Source organism: Sturnira hondurensis, unplaced genomic scaffold (genome assembly GCF_014824575.4).
Source record: "Sturnira hondurensis isolate 20B ecotype Veracruz unplaced genomic scaffold, ASM1482457v3 Scaffold0020237, whole genome shotgun sequence".
NCBI lineage: Eukaryota > Metazoa > Chordata > Mammalia > Chiroptera > Phyllostomidae > Sturnira > Sturnira hondurensis.
In genome coordinates this window covers 5,696,276-5,715,970 of record NW_028092868.1, presented here as the reverse complement: position 1 = coordinate 5,715,970, position 19,695 = coordinate 5,696,276, and the positions used below count along the sequence as shown (strand labels likewise).

The 19,695-nt window shown below is 44.9% G+C and overlaps 1 protein-coding gene across 1 annotated transcript in view; it reads right to left on the bottom strand.

The window, feature by feature from the left end:
• Nucleotides 1-588: 588 nt before the first annotated feature.
• Nucleotides 589-19,695, bottom strand: part of SGPP2 (sphingosine-1-phosphate phosphatase 2) — a 96,878-nt gene continuing 77,771 nt past the window's right edge. The window contains exon 5 of the mRNA XM_037029256.1: nucleotides 589-2,448. Coding sequence (XP_036885151.1) covers nucleotides 1,897-2,448 — 552 coding nt within the window. The 3' untranslated portion in view covers nucleotides 589-1,896. The remainder of the gene's footprint in view (nucleotides 2,449-19,695) is intronic.

The window sequence follows — 19,695 nt, the reverse complement described above, 5'->3', positions numbered from 1 at the left end:
CACGCAGCCTGCCTTGAGCACATCAGTACGGCGGACTGGCCTTCCTACCGTTGGGAGGACACGGGTGGATGGCCAACACCGCCGCTTGTGATGACAAAGGACGCAAGTGGCAAAGGCTAATCCTTTTGTCGGGTGGCTTCGGAAAAATCAGCTGAAATGATTTTTCGTAATTATCCAGCGGTTTGGCATGGGGGGTGGAGTAGGGAAAGTGCCCCCCTGCGCTGGGGGTGGGGGCGGAGGGAGGGCAGGAGTGCCCTCAGCTGGGCTCTCCCCTAGTACCCGCCCCCCAAACACATGGTGCCACAAACGCTAGTCAGTATGATGTAAAATAGTCAATGGCTGCCCATTTTAATCCCTGCCTTCTAACTGAAAAATGTGAGAATTTGAAGGAAGAATAGGATGTCTTACTAAAAATTATTCTCAAGAAACTGGAGCACTAAGTCAAACACGGAAGACCATTCCAGCCGTGAGGCCAGGGGACACGTTGGAGAGCGGGACGGAGATCCGGGGGTTTCTGCTTTCACGCAGGACGCAGAGCTAGGAGCCTCGTTTCCTGGGCAGACTCGCCCCCCACCCCCCCACTCCCCCCAGTGAGTGCACAGCCCTGAACTGTGAGGGTTATAAATTGCCATGGCGGTGGCTCCAGCACTGGACCTCAAAAGGTACTTTGTTAACTGTTTTTACACTAACTTCTGAGAAAATGGTTGCTACTTGTTCCTTACTCTTTGTAACCAGAAAGCAGGCCTGCGAGAGAACCCTCTGGGGTGGGTCACCTGCCTACCAGTCCCGAGGACACACCCTCCGTGCAAAGGCTGTTGTGTTTGGTTGGCTTGTTTTCCCAAAAGAGGCTGGCTTTACTCTTGCGTTAATTACCCTGAAAATTACCAAGAGATAATGGGGGGGAGGACAGAAAAGGGGCCCCTGATTCTGTTTGGTGGAGAGAAGCACAGACGGACAGAAAGTAGCTGAGAAATGGAGGAATACTGTCAGGACGGGCCGCACCCGTGAGGCGGTGTCTGTCTGTGTCCAGCTCCAGGGAGAACCACATTCTCCGCTCCTCTCTCGATCCACTTTTACCTGCAGACCACAGTTTGTAAGGAAGCGGGAGAAGCTGAAGACGGGCAGAGGGCTTATCCCAAGTCACCCTGAAGTGGGAGTGAGCAGGGCACTGAGAGCAGCCCAGGTGTACCTGCTGTTGGGGGAAGACTCACCCCCCTGCCCAGTACAGCAGGAGCAGCCGGCGGGGAGGGGGGGAGGGGGAGGGGGGCATCCCTGGATCAGAAGAGCATAGCGATAGTGCCTGGAATCCCCTCAAATGCACAAGCCAGGAAGGGGACAGAGCCCTGTTTAAATATTCATACCTGCAGAGACTGGGACGCTGCAGGCTAATTTGATCATAATGACAAGAGCGTCACTGTAAGGAATGCAGTTTTACAGGGTGCCACCCTTTCTCCTGGACCAAAGTTCCAGTTTGGGAAAGGAGACTCAGTGTCGGGCAAGGCCATCACCCAGAAGAAAGGCCTGACCCCCAGCCTCCCAGGTGCTGCCCACCTCTCCAGAGCCGGGTGCAGCTGTGGCCACTATTCCCACCAGCCCATGACTTGCTCTAGCGTCTGAGCTGACACACAGGGAGGGCGGGGACCCTTCAAGAACTTGACTATGGGTTTCAGCCTGGCTTCCCATGTGGCATGACCCTTCCAGACTGACACTCCTCCGAGACAATTCAGCACGCCCCCCTCCCCATACAGTAACAGCATTTATCATGGCCATCAGCAAAACAGACACGTGACTTAAAGAACTGCCTCAAAATAAAATGTGTTGTCAAGACTTGCCCGCCCAACAACTTCCCTATGTCTTGGCTCTCGTCCAATGGGCTCGCTTCCAGCGGCCAGGGCCTCAGAGCAATCCCAGGAACCTGTGCAGCATGGGCACCACGGTGGTCGCACAGATGCCCACAGACGTGTAGGTGACGAACTTGTAAGGCACTTCGATCTCCAGTCTCCGCCTGGCCTCCTTGTTCCTGGTGACCACCCTGAACCAGGAGTACAACACTTGCAGCGACAGCTTTTGCACGAGCAGGCGAACCAGGAGAACCAGCACGATTCCCACGGCGAACTTGGTCAGACCCAAAACCAGCATGTCGGTGGTGAGTGGGGGGATGTGCTGGATAGCAGGCCGCAAGTCCACGGGCTCAGACTCGAGCTGGAAAAAGCGGTTGATCCAGAATCCTATGGTCACCCCGGCCCCGGCGGCCAGGATGGTGGTGGTGTCCGCTCTGGTCGGGCTGTAGGCATCCGACGCGGGGTAATTGTAACACAAGAAGAAGGGCACCACTATGACACACACAGGGAAGAGGGGGCTGGCCGAGTCCAGGCGGTCGATGAGGGTCCAGGAAGGGTAGGTGAGGACGATGAGGACCGCGGTGATGAGCACGCCACCCAGCACATCCTGCGGGGAGGAGAGGAGAGAAGAGAACGCGGTAAGCCAGCGAGAGCTCCCCTGTCCGCAGGTGTAATTTTGTCTCAAATACGGTCGATCTGACATGTAAAATACAACTTTTACACTGTCTCGCTTTTTAATACACATTGGTAAAAAATGTAGAGTGGTAAACATTTGGAAGTAGGAAGGATACAAACAAGAAGCATGCTATTGTTTGATCATAATGACAAGAGCATCACCGTAAGGAATCCACATGATACATTTTCTTCCAGTTCTTCTTTTGGAAGAGATTCTATATTTGTTTCCCTAACGCACAGGTTTGATCACATGGCTCCTTCCACCTTCAATTCTGTTTGATTTAGTGTTATCTGACAAGCACGGCTGTGATCCTCACACAGTTGGCATCATCTCTTCCTGGCTGGTAGGGTTGGGGCGGCATTGGGCGGGCAAAAGGAGGAGGTTGGCCCAGCCTTGGCCACACCACCTCACTCACAGGGCTCCCCTATTCGGGTGGTCTGAGCAGACCCTGGGGTCCGGCGGTGCCAGAGCGCCAACACGCCACACTTTCACCGAGTAGCTGCTCCACGCTTGCTTTAACCACTGTTTCTGTGCAGCACTGAGATCTTCCTCCCTCTTTCCCTCCTTCCCTCCCTCCCTCTCGCCTTTCCTTTCTTCCCTAAGTGCCTGCCTAAACCATCTTTAACTCCTTAATATCATCCATCTTCTTCCTTCAGTGTTCCCATTGCAAAATCTACTATAAGATGAATCGGTGTAATTCAAGGATGAATACATCTAAATCAGAGTGGGGGGGGGCTGGCTGCAGTTTTGTTACAAAGTGTCACATGGATTGTTTTGAAAATTTATAGTTGGAAAATTTAAAACATTTCTCCCAATGCACTGGACAATCTAGAAGGCACTAGGAAGTAATATGTATGCAGTTTAATCTGGAGAACACTGAAAAGTGGAAGAAAAAAACCAAATCCTTATTTCCACTACCTAGAGTCAACCCTGCCTACATGTTGGCCTGTTGCCTTTCACCCTTTTTTCACATATACATAAAATTGAATTCTGCCCTGGCTGCCGTGGCTCAGAGGATTGAGTGCTGGCCTGTGAACCAAAAGGTCTCTGGTTCGATTCCCAGTCAGGGCACATGCCAGGGTTGTGGGCTGGATCTCGACTTGATGGAGTGCGAGAGGCAACCGATGGACGTTTCTCCTGCACATCACTGTTTCTCTCCCTCTCCTTCTCCCTTCTCCTCTATCTAGAAATAAATCAAATGTTTAAAAAAAATAGAATTGTGAAGACTTGATGTTTCATTTTATAATAACTTACAATAACTTGATGTTTCATTATTTCTCTTGCTTACTTTCTGAAAAAAAAATGACATCTCAAACAATGGGTGAGAATCAGACCTTAGGAAAAAATCACTGAGGCTACAGAAAGTTTCAGGACTAGGGGGCGTCCATTCATCCTTCCCATGAGCACGGGCAAGTGCCTGCTGTATGCCGCACACGGTGCTACAGGGTCCAGCGTGAGACAAGTACGTAATCGCTTCCCATGCAGGACTTAGCAGTCCAGCAGAGAGACGCTTCTGTTATTTAAGAGGGAGAAGGCTAGTTTGTGTGGATCTTGGTGGTCCTTCGGGCGAGGGAAGAGAGAGCAAATGGGCAGGAGACCCCTCCTACGAGGCCCTGAAGCCCAGTCCGCTTCCTGAGGACGACTTCCTGCGAGCAAAGCGAAGCCACTGGAGCGGCTCTCCATGGGCACAAGGAGATTCTCACGTTGAAGGGTCGTTCTGACTGCAGTGGGGAGAACAGATGGAGGCGCAGGAGTGGATGGGGTGCCCCCTGCCTCCTCCGAGGGAGCCGCGCGGCTCCCCTGTGCTCCGTGCGGCACCTGGGACTTCACCTGCTCTTATTCTGCCACCATCTTTCTCCTCAGTTACCCCCCGGGGCAGCCTTCAGGATCTCCATGGTCTCCCTTTCCCCATGCCTGTGAATACGCACTGATGTTGACTCATTTGGGGGGAAAGGGGAAAATCCTTCATTTAAGCATCCTGATTACCAAAATGAAACCACACTCTTGGACTGCATTTTCTATACCAGTTGCGTCTACTCCTTCAACTTGAAAAACAAGTGCCATTTAAGTTCCTAGATTGAGATGATGCACCATTTTCAAAGGCCACTTAAAGACATTCGTTGGTTGTGTTTTTTTTCCCCAATAGCCTCATATTTTCCCTTGGGGAGCCACAAGGTTCTGAAAAATTATGGAGTTGAAGCATGTGACCTAGGTAGGCCAATCAATACATTGTATCTCCTGGTGACAGTATTTGGTGTAGGGGTGGCCATGTGACCTCAGGGGCCCCAATCAGAATGAGCTGTAGGGCTATGGCTTGGAATTCGTGGAAGGGGATGTTCTTCTGGACACTGTGCTGTGGGTTTACACACTTTTATTTAGCAGACCTTTCTCTTTCTGTCTTTCTTCCTCCCCCATCTCTCCCTCCCTTCCTCCCTTCTTTCTAAAAGGTTTTACTTATTTATTTTTAGAGAGAGGGGCAGGGAGACAGAAAGAGAGGGAGAGAAACATTAATGTGTGAGAGAAACACAGATTGGCTGCATGCGCCCCAACCAAAGATACGGCCCACAACTCAGGCATGTGCCCCAACTGGGAATCGAACCGATGACCCTTTGCTTTGTGGGCTGATATGGTCAAGTCACTGAGCCTTACTGTTCAGAGCTAGCGGACCTTTAATATTCAGCCTTTATTAGTGTTACCCTGCACCGCCCTAGCTCTTCTCTGACCACTACCAGGTTAGATTCTTCTGTTTCCACACCCTAAGCATGGGCATTTCCATGGATTCTGTCTTCTAGCCTTGTGTGTTTGCTCCCATGGAGTTTGTGTAGGTCTGTGGCTCCGGCTTCCATCCTCCATCTGTGTGAATCTCCAATCTCTGTCTCCAGGTGTCTCTCTCAAACCTGGGACCCACATTTTTTAACGGAATGTGTCACATTTTATCCAGATGCCCCATTAGCACCCACAAACCAACTTTGTCTAAAATAAAAGTCACTGACAACCAAACAGAAAAATGAGTAAAGGAAATGAGCATTCTATAGAAAAAGAACTATGAACACCCCTTAAACATAAGGAAATGTACTTAAACTTACTAATAAGAAGTGACAATTATGCCGAGGAGAAATTAAAACTGATGTTCGCACAAAAACTGCACAGCCTAGTCACTAGGCTGTGATTGTTTATAGCAGGTCTATCAATAACACCCCGAACCTGGAAGCAACCACAGAGCCATGCGGTGGGAGAACAGGTAAACTGTGCTACGGCCACACAGTGGAAGAGTCCCCAGCAACAAAAAGCATCCAAGTACTGAGGCGCACCCCCAGCCCGAAATCTCCAGAAATTGTGCAGAACAGAAAAAGCCAATCTCTGGGGACTATGTACTGCATGGTTCCATTTATATGAAACTCTTCAAAAGATACAACTGTAGTGATGGGGACGGGATCAGTGGCTGCCAGGGGCTTGACAGGGAGACTGTGACCACTCAGGGACAGCACCAGGGAGGTTTGGGGTGATGGAACTGAAAATCCATAGAACCATATACCAAAACAGTTGATTTTACCATTAATTTAAAAAGAAATTTAAAATTGCATTTAAAACACAAATTAAAAAGCTAGTGGGCTCCTTCTATGACACTGAGTAACACCATCAAGTGTCTCTTGCTGTGTGTACAGCAGTGTGCTGGGCACGGAGGTTCCCAGGGTGCACCCCCGCCCCCCTACACCGTGCTGAGAATGTGCCCCTCACCTCTCAGCATTACCAGGAATCCAGAAGTGCGACAACATTCTGTTGAGGACACAGGAGGGGGGAAAGGGGATTTGTCTATTAGCCAGATGAGCACAAAACGGCACAACCCTAATAGGGAGGAACTTGGCAATGTTTAAAAAATGACGAGTTCATTTAACCTCTGACCCCCAATCTAGTCTGGGACTGGACCACAAAGGTACACTTGGCCCACGTCTGAAATGAAGCTTCATGAATTGTTCGTTATAGTTTGTTTGTCATGGCAACAGATGGGAAACACGGTGAGTTTCACCTGTAGGGACCAGTTAAATGGACCCAAGGTGCGGTCATGCCATCATTTCCATTTCAAAAGGGTGGGAGACTAGATACATTTTTACCTGAATACACAAAACAGGTTCACTTAAATGGGGGGGCAGAGTTGGGAAGTAGACTTTTCTTAGGGTACCCTTATATGCCTTTTGAATTTTATATCATGTACATAGATTGCCTTAAGTGAGATGAAATCCGGCCTCTCCTCCTCCAAATGGGACCAGCCTTTTCAATTCCCTTAAAGGAGGGAGGGATCCCAGGTGAGCCTGGCAGTGTCTTTGCAGGGAACTGGAGGCTGTGAGGTAGGTGTGGCAGGGGCGGCCCACCGAAACTTCACTTGCTGATGACTGAGGGCGTCTTGTGTGTTTTAAAGGAACATACATGTCGAGGGGAAGAAGAAACCAGGCATGCTGAACCGGGGCAGGGACTCTGCCACCCAGATGGATTCCGGCAGCCTCACTGGGCTTCACGTCTGAGTCCTAAGGCAGTCAGAGAGGAGGCAAGAGTCATTTTGCCTCCTCGTAGAAAATACAGAGAGCTTGGCGACGCTGCTTTGAAAGTTCCCTGGCAGAGGGCTCTCTGAAGGGAAGAACCTATTCTTTCTTGAACCCTAGGCCACAGTGAACCCCCACAGTGAACCCCAAGGTCATGGGCTGGATGAGAGCAGGGGAACCAGCAAAGCCACCCTGACAGTAGGGTATCAGACAGAGTGGCGCTGGCTCTGGGGATGTCATGGGGGTTCATGCCGGACTCCTTTGGAAAACCCCAGAAACATTTTGTGGGGACGTTTCTGTGGGGGTAGGGGTAGAACAGTTTAGTAGAGAGGTTCTGCAGGTGCCGAGGGGAATTCTGATGTACATACTTCCGTTGGTGGCACCCCAGGCTGCCCGGTCACAGAAGCTCAGAGTCCTGATGGTGAGATCGGACTGCTCCTTCCTCTGGGCTCCCACATCCGCCAGCCCCCACGCAGCACAGACTCCTCTTCATCACTCACACGCTCCCACTCCCGCCCTCAGAGTCCAGACCTTCATCTCGCCTCCTGCAGGCCATTCTCCTGTCCCAGACTCCAACAACGGTCTTCCCGATGGCCGTATCAATAACAAATGCCCCCGACGTCAGCGTGCACTGGAATCACCTCGGGAGATCTGAGGATGCAGTTTCCGGGGGGACTGCCCTCTGGTTCCCACCCCAAGTGTGGCCCGGGAGTCTGCATTCTCACACTCCAAGGCATGCTGATGTAGCCGGTCTCAACAGAAAACAAACGCTGAGAACTATTAGCCTGTCAATCAGGAGCCCGAGCCCTGCATGCTATGGGTTTAATGAAGCTGCCATTCCACGGTTTTCTCTCACTACTTTCTGGTCCAGTCAAGTAGGTCTGCTTTTCCTAAACGTGCCTCCTCATATAGAGGTTTACCCTCCGCAGTTGCCCTTTCGTGGACAGCTCGCTTTAACCATCTCCACCAAAATCTTATCCATTCACCTAAGGCTCAGCTCAGAAGCTACCTCTCTTCCCAGATGTCTTCGTGTACCACCACAGACGGCAATGACCTCTCCCTGGGCCGACCGTGAAGGCACTTTCCCTTCTGCTGCTTTGCTGCAGGCTCTGTGTTCACATGTTTTCGCCTGAGCATGGGTAAGATGACAAAACTCCGGTCAGCGAAGATGCGTTCTCCCGCGTGTCCGTTCCATTCCTCCAAGTCCCCATCACTGTGCCTGACACGCAGCAGACACCCGGTCATGCTGACGGGTGAATGCAACACTGTTCTCTTAGCCTGACTGTCCGTAGTGTTTAACACGCATTGTTTCGGCACATGGAGGAGAAGGAGTCTTCCTTCCCTGTCTCCCTCTGTACTTGCAGTTACCACCCTCCCAGACATCTGGTTGGAATATTCTCTCTCAGCTAAGTCTGTTCACCTTCAGTGCTTCAGGGAACGAGGCTATTTTGGTCCACAGACCCAGCATTTGAGACAAAAGTAATTTTAGTCAGCATGGCTGCTGGTGTCGTGTTTTTTTTTCTTCTAGCCACCCACTTGGGTTTTTATCCATAAAAGGTGATAAAAAGACATTTAGGTATTTTTGCAAGGAAAATACTTGAACCATTGCTCATGAGATTTCTAGTTTGGGGCTCTAGGTTCCAAACAAAAAACTACTCTAAACAGCTTCTAAAAAGAAGAATTTATACTACTTGAAAATTCTCGAGCAACATTTTACATTAAGTTTTCCAAGCTACTAGATTCTATAAAAGCTCACAAATCTCCATCATGGAATTGGATCTGCTATTTTGTTTTTGGCAAATTTGAAACCAGGTGGTGATTTCTTTGGAACTGTGCACACGGTCAGGTATTTGGCACAGGTCACCAGAAATAAGATAAAACTATATACTGTTTTTTTAATGACATAACAGGAACATTTCCACTTGAAAAGATATATTTCTACAACCTTGAGTGTTTAGGGTTTTTGTTTTTGCTTTTTTAGTTTCCAGGTAACCAACCATTGTGAGATGCGTCAAACAGAATACAAACCTGACATAGAGGATGACCCTAATCTTACGTAGCATATAATTACATGCATGGGTAAGATCTCAAAAGGAAATAAACTAAAATGTTGAGTTTTTTTCTGTTTGGACATTACAAATGATGATTATCTTGCCCATGCTTTGTGGTATTCTTCAAATTTTCTATAGTCAATGCCTACTAGTTTTATTATAATAAAAATGTAATCAAGGAGAAGAAATTAGGATGGTAAAATTAGAATGTTTCAAAATAGAACTAAAAATAGCTAATGCTTATAAATTTTCACATCATGACAAAAAATGAAATGCCCCCAAGAACCTATACAGTCATCAACATGTCATTCCCCCATGGCGTAAGTCACGTTCAAACCAAAAGCACATAAGACGCGTTGCCAGCCCAGTCCTGAAAACCATCTTGTTTGAATGTAATCAATCTTTAATTCAATTTACCAGCCAAGGTTTGAAGAAAGACTCCTAAATTGTTTGCAGAAATTATCGCATGAAACTAACATTTTCTGAAGATAAAATGCAGAAAGATCTAAAACCCTTTGATTTTTATACCTATTTTCACTTCAGTTATAAAACCTAGTATTCAGATAACAGTTCAACCTGCATTATGTGTCATTACAGAAAAGAGTAGGAGAGACAAAAGGTGTTCAGAAAGGGATGCTGACAGAGCCCTCCCGAGCATCAGGGCAGATTTTAGTGGATGCTTACACACAAAGTGATCTTACTCTTAGCCAAACAGAAACACTCCTTTTGGCAAACATCTCTAGATAGTTCAAGGGCAGGCCCTCACGCTGAGTCCTCCCAGCATTTGTGATGTCTGACCCAACAGCACATTCCCAAATGCGGTTCACTGCGACGCATTTACATTCTATCTCCAAACATCTTCAGTGAAGAACGCTTGTGAGCGGACCAACACAACACACGGTTAGCTAAGTAGAAAGAAGCGACCCGGATAAACCCATTCATTCAATTGTTAGGAAAGCATGCATTCAAAGCTCAGAACTATTTATGCTGGAAACTCTATGATTCTGGCATCGTCCCCTCTGCTAGGTCCCCTGCTGAGAATGTGAAGGGCCCTCGGCTGCCCCTGCCACTGAGCTGAGGCCGGGAGCAAAGGGAAAGCCAGACCCACTTCTTCGTAGATGCAGTGAATGCTCTGAGCATGAGCTGAGCCCAACATTGAAACAGACTAAAGCATCATCAACAAAAACCAACCCTCCTCCCAAAACACTACAATTATTCTAGAAAGTAATTTGAAGTTATAGACCAATGGTTCCTAGTTAACACACTCAGAATGCTTGCTCTTCACCATGCTAGCTCACAATTAATTGAGTTTCTGAGAATAATGCCGAGGAGATTCAGTAGAAGCCAAATTGCAAGAGGGGGTGCATTGTTCATAAATATGAATGTAAATGATTGCAGAGAGAAACCTTTATGTCACGTAATTAGCATATGTTTGGGGGAGAAAGAGTGAATGCCTACGTTCATAAACATTAATTTCCTACTGAAACATACCAGTATCTTCCTGACAGAAGCAGGAAGCAGATTTTCCAAGCCAAGTGGTGTGAGCATAAGCAGCAGAACGCCTTGACACTCACGGCTATGAGCGGGCACTGCGGCCCTTGAAGCCTCCCGTTCTGTGTCATGCCTGAGATCTGAGCATCTCTGAGATCTGAGCACACATCTAAGGGTCCCTAGGTGTCAGTCTACAGTGGCTAAGAGGAGGCTCTGGGAAAGACCTTCTGAAAACTCACTGAAACTCAGCACAGCTTTCACCCGCTGTGGTCTGAGAAAAAAATGCCTGCTTGGAAACTAAGCACATTGAAACCTTCGTGAGTAATCATGGTGACATTTGAACAAAAACAGGTTTTCTATAAGAGGGTTAAGAAAAATTATATAAAACTCAGATGTAAGACAAAAAATATTTCAATGTCACCGGGGCAAAGGCTACCCATGGATACAGAACGGAAAGCACTTTAAGTCACTGTTTACTATTCATTGAAGGTCTCAGACTTAGTGAAGTGACAATTAATAGAATTTTGTTTGGCAGAGACACAAATAATTCCTGCTCAGTGGAAGTGACCCCAAAGGTTACAGTTGGTAGGACAGTGACCAGTTTTGTATATAACTCAGGATTTTAACGTATGATTTCCTCATTACATTGTCTGTAAATATTTAGTTCTTCTTTACATCTTATTGGTTCCTTCACTGCTTAAGGAGTCGAATAAAACCTTTGACACCTATTCATTTCATACTTGGGCCACAGTTAGGACCTTACCATTTAAAGATCAGGCTCCAGCAAGTCGGTAATTATTTCCATGTGTATTCATATGACTAATTATCTTCAATGACTAAATGCAAATATTCCATATAACAATAATTAGCTTTTATTTGGTTTTCTTTCGTATATTCTAATGGCACTGGTGTGCTAAAAAAAGTAAATAAGGTGGGCATTATGTTTCTTAATGTGATGACATAATAAGGTATTATCCCACGTTTTATAATATTAAATAGACAGGTGTTTAGCTCTACTATATATATTTATAGTATATAGTATACAGCATTTACAGTATTTCATCTACAGCATGACTTAGAAAATAATCGCTTGCTTGTCTTGGCCTCACAGGATCTAACAAGTTCAAACAGTAGGGGCTTCACGCAGCAGACAAAAGCCCACCCCTGATTCGCATCACTGCGAGCAGCTGTAGCCCGACAGCACCAGGCAGGTCCAGGGGATTGTGACATTAGCCGAAACAAGCTCCCAGGCAGGTTACAACATCATCCTAAACAGCTGCCAAGCAGCTCGCAAGAATGGCAAGTACAGGGGAGGGCGATCTGCTGGAAGACCCACAGGGGAGGTCGAGCATGTCAGCGATGTTTCCCAAACCCAGGTGGGCAGAGGGGCCTCGGAGCGACAGGAGAACAGAAGAGAGTCATGTTCGATGCAATGTCATTGCTGAACAGTCAGTCCCGTGCAGGCTGAAATTTAACTGGCATTGTCCCCATATTTGCTGGGGTGAGTGCACACAGCTTCCATGCTTCCAAATTATATCTTGCATTAGAATCTGTGGGGAGCTTGTTAAAATGCAGGTTTTGACTAAGTGGGTACAGGTGGGGACTGAGAGCCTGCATTTCTAATATTTCTAATAAGCTCCCAGGTGATGCTAAGGCTGTGGTCAGGAGACCCTGTTGTGAATGGTAAGACTACCTCACCTCGCTAAATTGGAGAGGCCACTGTGGGCTCCTCATGCTGACCATGGTGCGTCACAGCTTCTGGAATGCACTTTTGAAACCCGTAAAATAAAAAAAATTTCTGAATGACAGGAATAGCATACTTGAAAGTGGTAGAACCACCTTTGAAAATCCTAAATTGATATTCCGATGTAGAAACATTTCTGCACAAAGGGTGGTAAAGGTCTGAAAATTTTTTGTAGACCTGGTGATGTGGGTGTCATGGTAAAAGCAAAGTAAATCTGTCCAAGTCCTTTGTCCCTGACCCTAGGGCATGCGGGCTTGAACCCTTGAGACCTGGCCCCCAGGTGCCAAAACAGAACTCCCCGAGTGAATGCTTTACTGCTTGGATCACACTAGGAACTAGGGATTACTGGACACTTAAAAACATCGGTCTTATTTTGCAGCCTGTCCTGTTAATGTCAGAGGTGGCCATGCAAGGTCTTCGATGGAGCTGGACAACCTTGGTGACAGAGATGGCCACTTCCTTGTCATCGAGTGTCAAGTACAAACAAGGTAAAGCCATGCACTTTTGTTAACACGGAGACATGAGACCCAGACATGGTGAGGACCAAGATGGTGGTCCCTGGTTGACCCTTTGTTTTCACGAGTGTGGGGAGTGCTCAGGGGTGCGGAGTGGAAACCAAACCGGGCCGCAGACCTACGCACGCGGAATAATTTTATGGAGATTTCAGGCATTGAAAGATTTGAATAAAGTGCCGCATTGACGAGAAGCCCTGTGTATGTTTAAAAACATGGTAAGTGCAGTGTGCATTTCCTTTCCTGGGGGAGCATGCTTTAAGGAACTGCAGACCTTCATAAACACAGACTCAGTAACACCTTGAGGTTAAGTTCTAGACCTTGAGCTGATTTTCAGAGGTAAGAGGCGAGGCGGCCACTTCACTCCTCTGTGTCTGCTGGGCCCTGATTAGTGCTCACTGGACCGCCCACAGGCACACTTGAGTAATGAGACCAATTCTCGGGCACTTTTACGGACAAAGGGTCCACCTGCCCTTTGTGACTAGAGAGATACTATCATTTCTCTCCACAGGCAGCTCAGCCCAGCTCAACTCCCAAAACCCTTCCAGGTAAATTTTTCATCTTGAAATAGCACCACAGAGGAGAGATGGATGGATATTAATTCTACTAAGAACTTGGTTCCCTTTTCATTCGGATTTGGGAGGTTGGGTCATAGCAACTAAGAAGAATGTTGCAAATCAGTGATGAGGGAATTTTTAAGTTGATTCCCAAACAATAAGAGGACAAAAGATATAAGACCTTTGAAGCCCATGTATTTGTCTTATTGCCAAAATCCATATTAAGTGGTGTTCTATTAAGAAAAAAAGAAGAGCCCTGGCTGGTATGGCTCAGTGGACTGAGTACTGGCCTGCAAACCAAAGGGTCACCAGTTTGACTGCCAGTCAGGGCACATGCCTGGGTTGGGGGCCAGGTTCCCAGTAGGGGGCATACTAGAGGCAACCACATATTGATGTTTCTCTCCCTTTCTATCTCCCTCCTTTCCTTCTTTCTAAAAATAAATAAATAAAATATTGAAAAAAAAAGATAAAAAAGGAAAAATGCACCGTACAAGGGAAGAAATCATAAGACATGCAAGTACCCAGCTGGAGAAGACTTACTGTTCATAGCAGTAAAGTCTAACATCTTCATTCTCTACTAGGACATGGAAATAATAATATATCTCAAATACTTATGTATTCACTCAACAGCTATCATGTGCTTTTATTTTTGGTTGGCTATTACGTAGCAAGAAGTACACTAGAATAGAGGAAGAATAAGACACAGTCTCTGTCCAGTAAACAAAAAATTGTTGAAAACAAGTCGGCCTCACTATGAAACATTCATTTCAGAGCTGTCTGTCCATAATCTATCTTCTCCCCCACACAATTTTACAACTAATGCCACCAGACTGCATACGCTGTTCTGTATCCTGCTTTCTTCCATGGACAATATGTCATATGCATCTTTTCAGCATTACAGAGCTCTATGACTTTCATGGCTGCATGACATTCCATTCTACTTAAGCGGATCCGATTGCTGGACATTCAGTGTAGTCTCACTGTGTGCTATCAACTGCAGGAACGGACATCCGCAGGGGCAGGATAGATGCTAGTTAAAGGCACAGATTCTGAAGTCAGACTGCTTGGCTTTAACCCTCAGTTCAGACTCTTACCAACCACGTGACCTTGGTCAGGTTACCAAACCCAAGCCTCATCTGTGAAGCTGCAGTGATAATAGTGCCTCCCTCACAGCGGGGCCGTGACTACCCCATGAGGTAGTACACGCATGCAGAGCATGTGGAATGGTACCTAGCAGATAGTCTGTGCTTCGGAAGTGTTTGCTACTATTGTTCGTACTTTCATGTTTGTGCAATTAATGCTTTAGAGGAAACTTCTGAAAGTGGGCTCAGAGCCTAGAAGGCTATGAACGAACATGTTATATCTCAGTGTATTCTGCAATGTGANCGCTGTTCTATATTCTGCTTTCTTCCATGGACAATATGTCATATGCATCTTTTCAGCATTACAGAGCTCTATGACTTTCATGGCTGCATGACATTCCATTCTACTTAAGCGGATCCGATTGCTGGACATTCAGTGTAGTCTCACTGTGTGCTATCAACTGCAGGAACGGACATCCGCAGGGGCAGGATAGATGCTAGTTAAAGGCACAGATTCTGAAGTCAGACTGCTTGGCTTTAACCCTCAGTTCAGACTCTTACCAACCACGTGACCTTGGTCAGGTTACCAAACCCAAGCCTCATCTGTGAAGCTGCAGTGATAATACTGCCTCCCTCACAGTGGGGCCGTGACTACCCCATGAGGTAGTACACGCATGCAGAGTATGTGGAATGGTACCTAGCAGAGAGTCTGTGCTTCGGAAGTGTTTGCTACTATTGTTCGTACTTTCATGTTTGTGCAATTAATGCTTTAGAGGAAACTTCTGAAAGTGGGCTCAGAGCCTAGAAGGCTATGAACGAACATGTTATATCTCAGTGTATTCTGCAATGTGATCTCCAAAAAGCTTATACCGATGGATTAACCCTAACTTTAAAAACAGTTACCCTTGCTTGGTAGTCATGGCCTTGGAAGCTCCCTGTCAGTCTGACCAAGCTGCTACACTGATTACATGCACACTATGGGCATGTGAAAATGGCAGGCCGTGAGTTCAGGGACCCTGGAGGACATGACACAGAATTCTATACCTAGCAAAAATATCCTTCAAAAATGAGAGTCAAATGGAGACATTCCAGACACACAAACACGGAGAAAACTCACCACCAGGGGAACCATGCTAAAAGAAACACTAAATAGAGAAATTTAGGCAGAAGGAATGAGATGCCAGAGGGAAGACTAGAACCGTAGAAGGGAATGAGGGGAAACAGGAAGCATAAATATGCAGACAAACCAAACACGTATAACTACAATACAATAAAAATAAATCCTGTGGATTCAAATAGATGTAGAATTAAGTTTTACTTAACAACCCACTCTTCTTCCCAGGAAGTGATAAAGATACTGATTTGTATTTGACTCCCATAAATCAAGGATGCAGGCTGTAATCTCTTGGGTAGCCTACAATGAGAATTATAAATATTTTATAACAAGCTAATAGAGGAGGGAAAACGGAAGAGTCAAAATACTTGATTAAAAAGAAGGCAAAAAAAGATAAATAAGAACACATAGGGAGAAAGTTAACAAAGAGCAATATGGTAGATTTACACCCAAATATGTCAGATTACATCATGTGATAATAGATTAGATATAACAACAAAAGAGGGAAAATGTCAAATTAAAAGAAAAACCAACTATACACCATTCCTAAGAACACAGTAAACACATGAGGATATAGAAAACTCAAAAGTAAAAGGCTGGAAAATGCTTTGCAAATGCTAACTAAAACCTGATGTTGCTATATTATTAGACAAAGTAGGCTTCAAGATAAGAAATATTATTAGAGACAAAGAACATTTCATAATGATAAAAGGGTGACTAAATCAGAGATAACAATTTAAAAAACTATATATACCAAAAAAATAACACTGCTTCAAAATATATGAAGGAAAAATTGACAAAACTGAAAGGAGAAGTAGACAAATCCACAATCATTGTGGGAAGTTTTTTGAAACCCTTCTCAGCAATTCAGAGAACAAGTAGAAAAAAAGCTGGGTAAGGATATAGAAGATTGAAAATACAATTTACAAAAAGTGACCTGACATATAAAACATCGTACACAACAACTGCAAAAAAAATGAAGCATCTATAGGAAATAAAGCAAATTTCAAGAAATTTGAAATATGGAAATTATATAGTATATCTTCCTAACTTCAAGGATATTAGGCTGGAAATAAATTTTAAAACAATAATTAGAAAATTCCCTAATATTTAGAAATTTATGTAATATACTTCCAAGTAACCTGCAAGGGAAATTAAAGAATATTTTCAACAGAATGGCAATAAAAAAACAGCTTACTAATGCTTGTAGGACTCAACTAAACACATTATTAGAGGGAACTGTAGAGCCTTGAGTGATATATTGGAAAAGAAGGGTTATAAATCAGTGATTAAGAATCCACTTCAAATACATTAGAAAGATAACAGCAAAGTAATTCTGAAAGAAGGATTAAAACAATAAGGAACAGAAATTAATACTTGTAGAATAGAGAACATTTACAAAATAAAAAGTTGATTCTTGGAAAAGACTACTAAAATTGATAAACACAGATAAAACTGATAAAGAGCAGATGTATACTCAGGGATGAAGAGAAAGAGATGGTTACAGATGCTACAAAGATAATGAGAGACATTGCAAACAACATCACGGCAACTGATTTGACAATTGAGTTAAAATGGACAAATTCCTAGAAAAACACACTTTAGACTGTAAAGGAGAAAATAGAAAGTCTGGATAGTCACATATATGGTCTGTCCAGAAGGTATCCAGCCATGTAATATGAAAAATAGAGACATTTGTTGAAGAAGATAGAAGAAACACTGAACACAGGACAATGATGCCGCAGTCCCTTTCAAAGTAGGCACCTTGGGGCTTCGCACAGTTCTCCCAATGGCCATCAGCTGCCCCATTGTATTTTCCTGAATCTCATCAACACTCTGAAACCTCTTCCCTTTCAAAGGTGATTTTGGTTTGGGGAAAAGCCAGAAGTCTCAGGGCACCAAATCTGGGCTGTAGCAGGGCTGAGTCACCTGGATGAGTTGAGGTTTAAAAAAAAAACTCTGTACAAGATGTAACTCTGAACAAGATGTGATGCATGAGTGGGTACGTTGTCATGATGAAGCTGCCAATCAGCATTTGCCCATAGCTGCGGCCTTCTGAATCATCTGAATAGTTTCCATGGAGGAACGTTCAAGCTTAATGCAAAATTTGATGCAGATTCATTGCTCTATTCACTCAGTAATTTTGAATGCAACAGCCACACAGTGCACATGCTCACTCAACAGTGTCTCTGCCCCCACTGACTAGTACAGTGAAGTCATCATTGTTCACACATGTGCATTACAGTGCACTCTCCTTGGCTGTCTGGTTACATTGATGTCAGACAAACTGGTCTTGTTATATTAACAATGGCCGGACTTTTCCCGGCAAGACTTAGTATAACAGCAAAGATAATTTTGAAGAACAACATTGGAGACTTTCACTGCCTGACATCAAGATGTTTTACAAAGCTACAGTAAGTAGGAGATGAATGTTGGCATGAAGACAGACTAATGAACTAATGCAAAAGAGTAGAGAGTACACGGAGAAAATACAAATGGTCCCATGATTTATGACAAAGTTGATGCTTCTATAAATGTAAAGAGGACCGGTGTTCCAATAAACAGTACCTAGTATATTAGGTATTCCTGTAGCACAAAGATGAGTCACAAACCAATTCCAAGTAGATTACAGATCTAAACAAGAAAAGGAAAATAATACAACTTCTCAAACATAAGAGAATATCTTCATGACCTTGTTATAAGCAAAAGTACCTTAAGCAGGACACAAAAAGTTGTAAACATAGGTAAAGACTCATCATTGTACTACGTTACAATTTGCTCACCTAAAGATACCACCAACAGAGTAACGAGGCAAGTCACAGAATTGGAAAAGAAATTCGCAATACATATATCTGACCGGCAACTCCCCAATAAATCAATAAAAAAGCACAAGCAATTTAACTTAAAAAGTGGCTAAAAGACAAACAGACCCCCCCAAAAGAGGATATATAAATGGCCAATAAACATAAAAAAGGGGCTGGATGTCATTCATCAGAGAAATCAAAATAAAAGCCCAAAGAGATATTGTCATATGCCACTACAATGGGTCAAATGAAATGACACAGTATAGTCAGGGCTGCAAGGACATGGAGAACCAGAAATCTCATATCCTATTGGGAGGAGTGTGAACGGGTGAAATGACAACAGTGTGTCCTTCAAGCTGAACATTGCCTATGACCCAGCAATTTTCCTTCTACATTCATACTCGACAGTACAATGTACATATTTGCTCTAAAAGGGCTGTAAAAGAAAGTTGAGAGCAGCATGATCTGTAAGTCTCAAGCTAGAAACAATCCAAATATACATCAATAATTGAAGGAATAATGTGTGATATGGTCATATAATTTAATACTAAAATAAAATTGAATTTTTGAATTTTAATTCAAAAGTAAAAATGAATTAAAACTATATGCAACATGTGTGAATATCACCAACAAAACAGTAAATAAAAGAAGTCAAATGCAAAAGAATGCATACTGTATAATTTCATATATGTCAAGTTCAACGAAGGTATGGTGCCAGAGATCTGGGGAGTGGGCACACCGGGGAAGGTGCTGAGTAGGGGGCATGAGGGGACTTCTGAGGAACTGGTAACGCTGTACTTACAGAAACCCAGGTGGTGATTTTTGAGTGCACTAGGGCAAATTAGGCCTGAAACATCATTGCGGGTGGCGAAAAGGACAAGACTGAAGCTGTCCCAGTTCGGGCACGTCATGGGAAGGCAGGGTTCTTTGGAAAAGACAATAGTGCTGGGAATTAGAAGGCAGCAGGAAAAGGGGAAGACCCGCTATGAGAGGGACTGACTCCGTAAAGGAAACCATAGCCCCGAGTCCACTGGAGCTGAGCAGGGGCAGTGAGGACAGGACACTGCGCTCATCACTCATCCACCGAGGTCTCAGAAACTGAAGCCGAGTGAGTGGCATGTGACCCCCCACACACACACAACTTACACACCTATATACCCAAGAACCAGGTACCAGGTTCTCTACTCATGAAATTCTCAAGTCCATTAGGAACTGTAGCACTTCCTTGTCCACTCCTACATGCATTATGACCCCGTTTAGGAAACGACACGAGCAAAGCACTGAA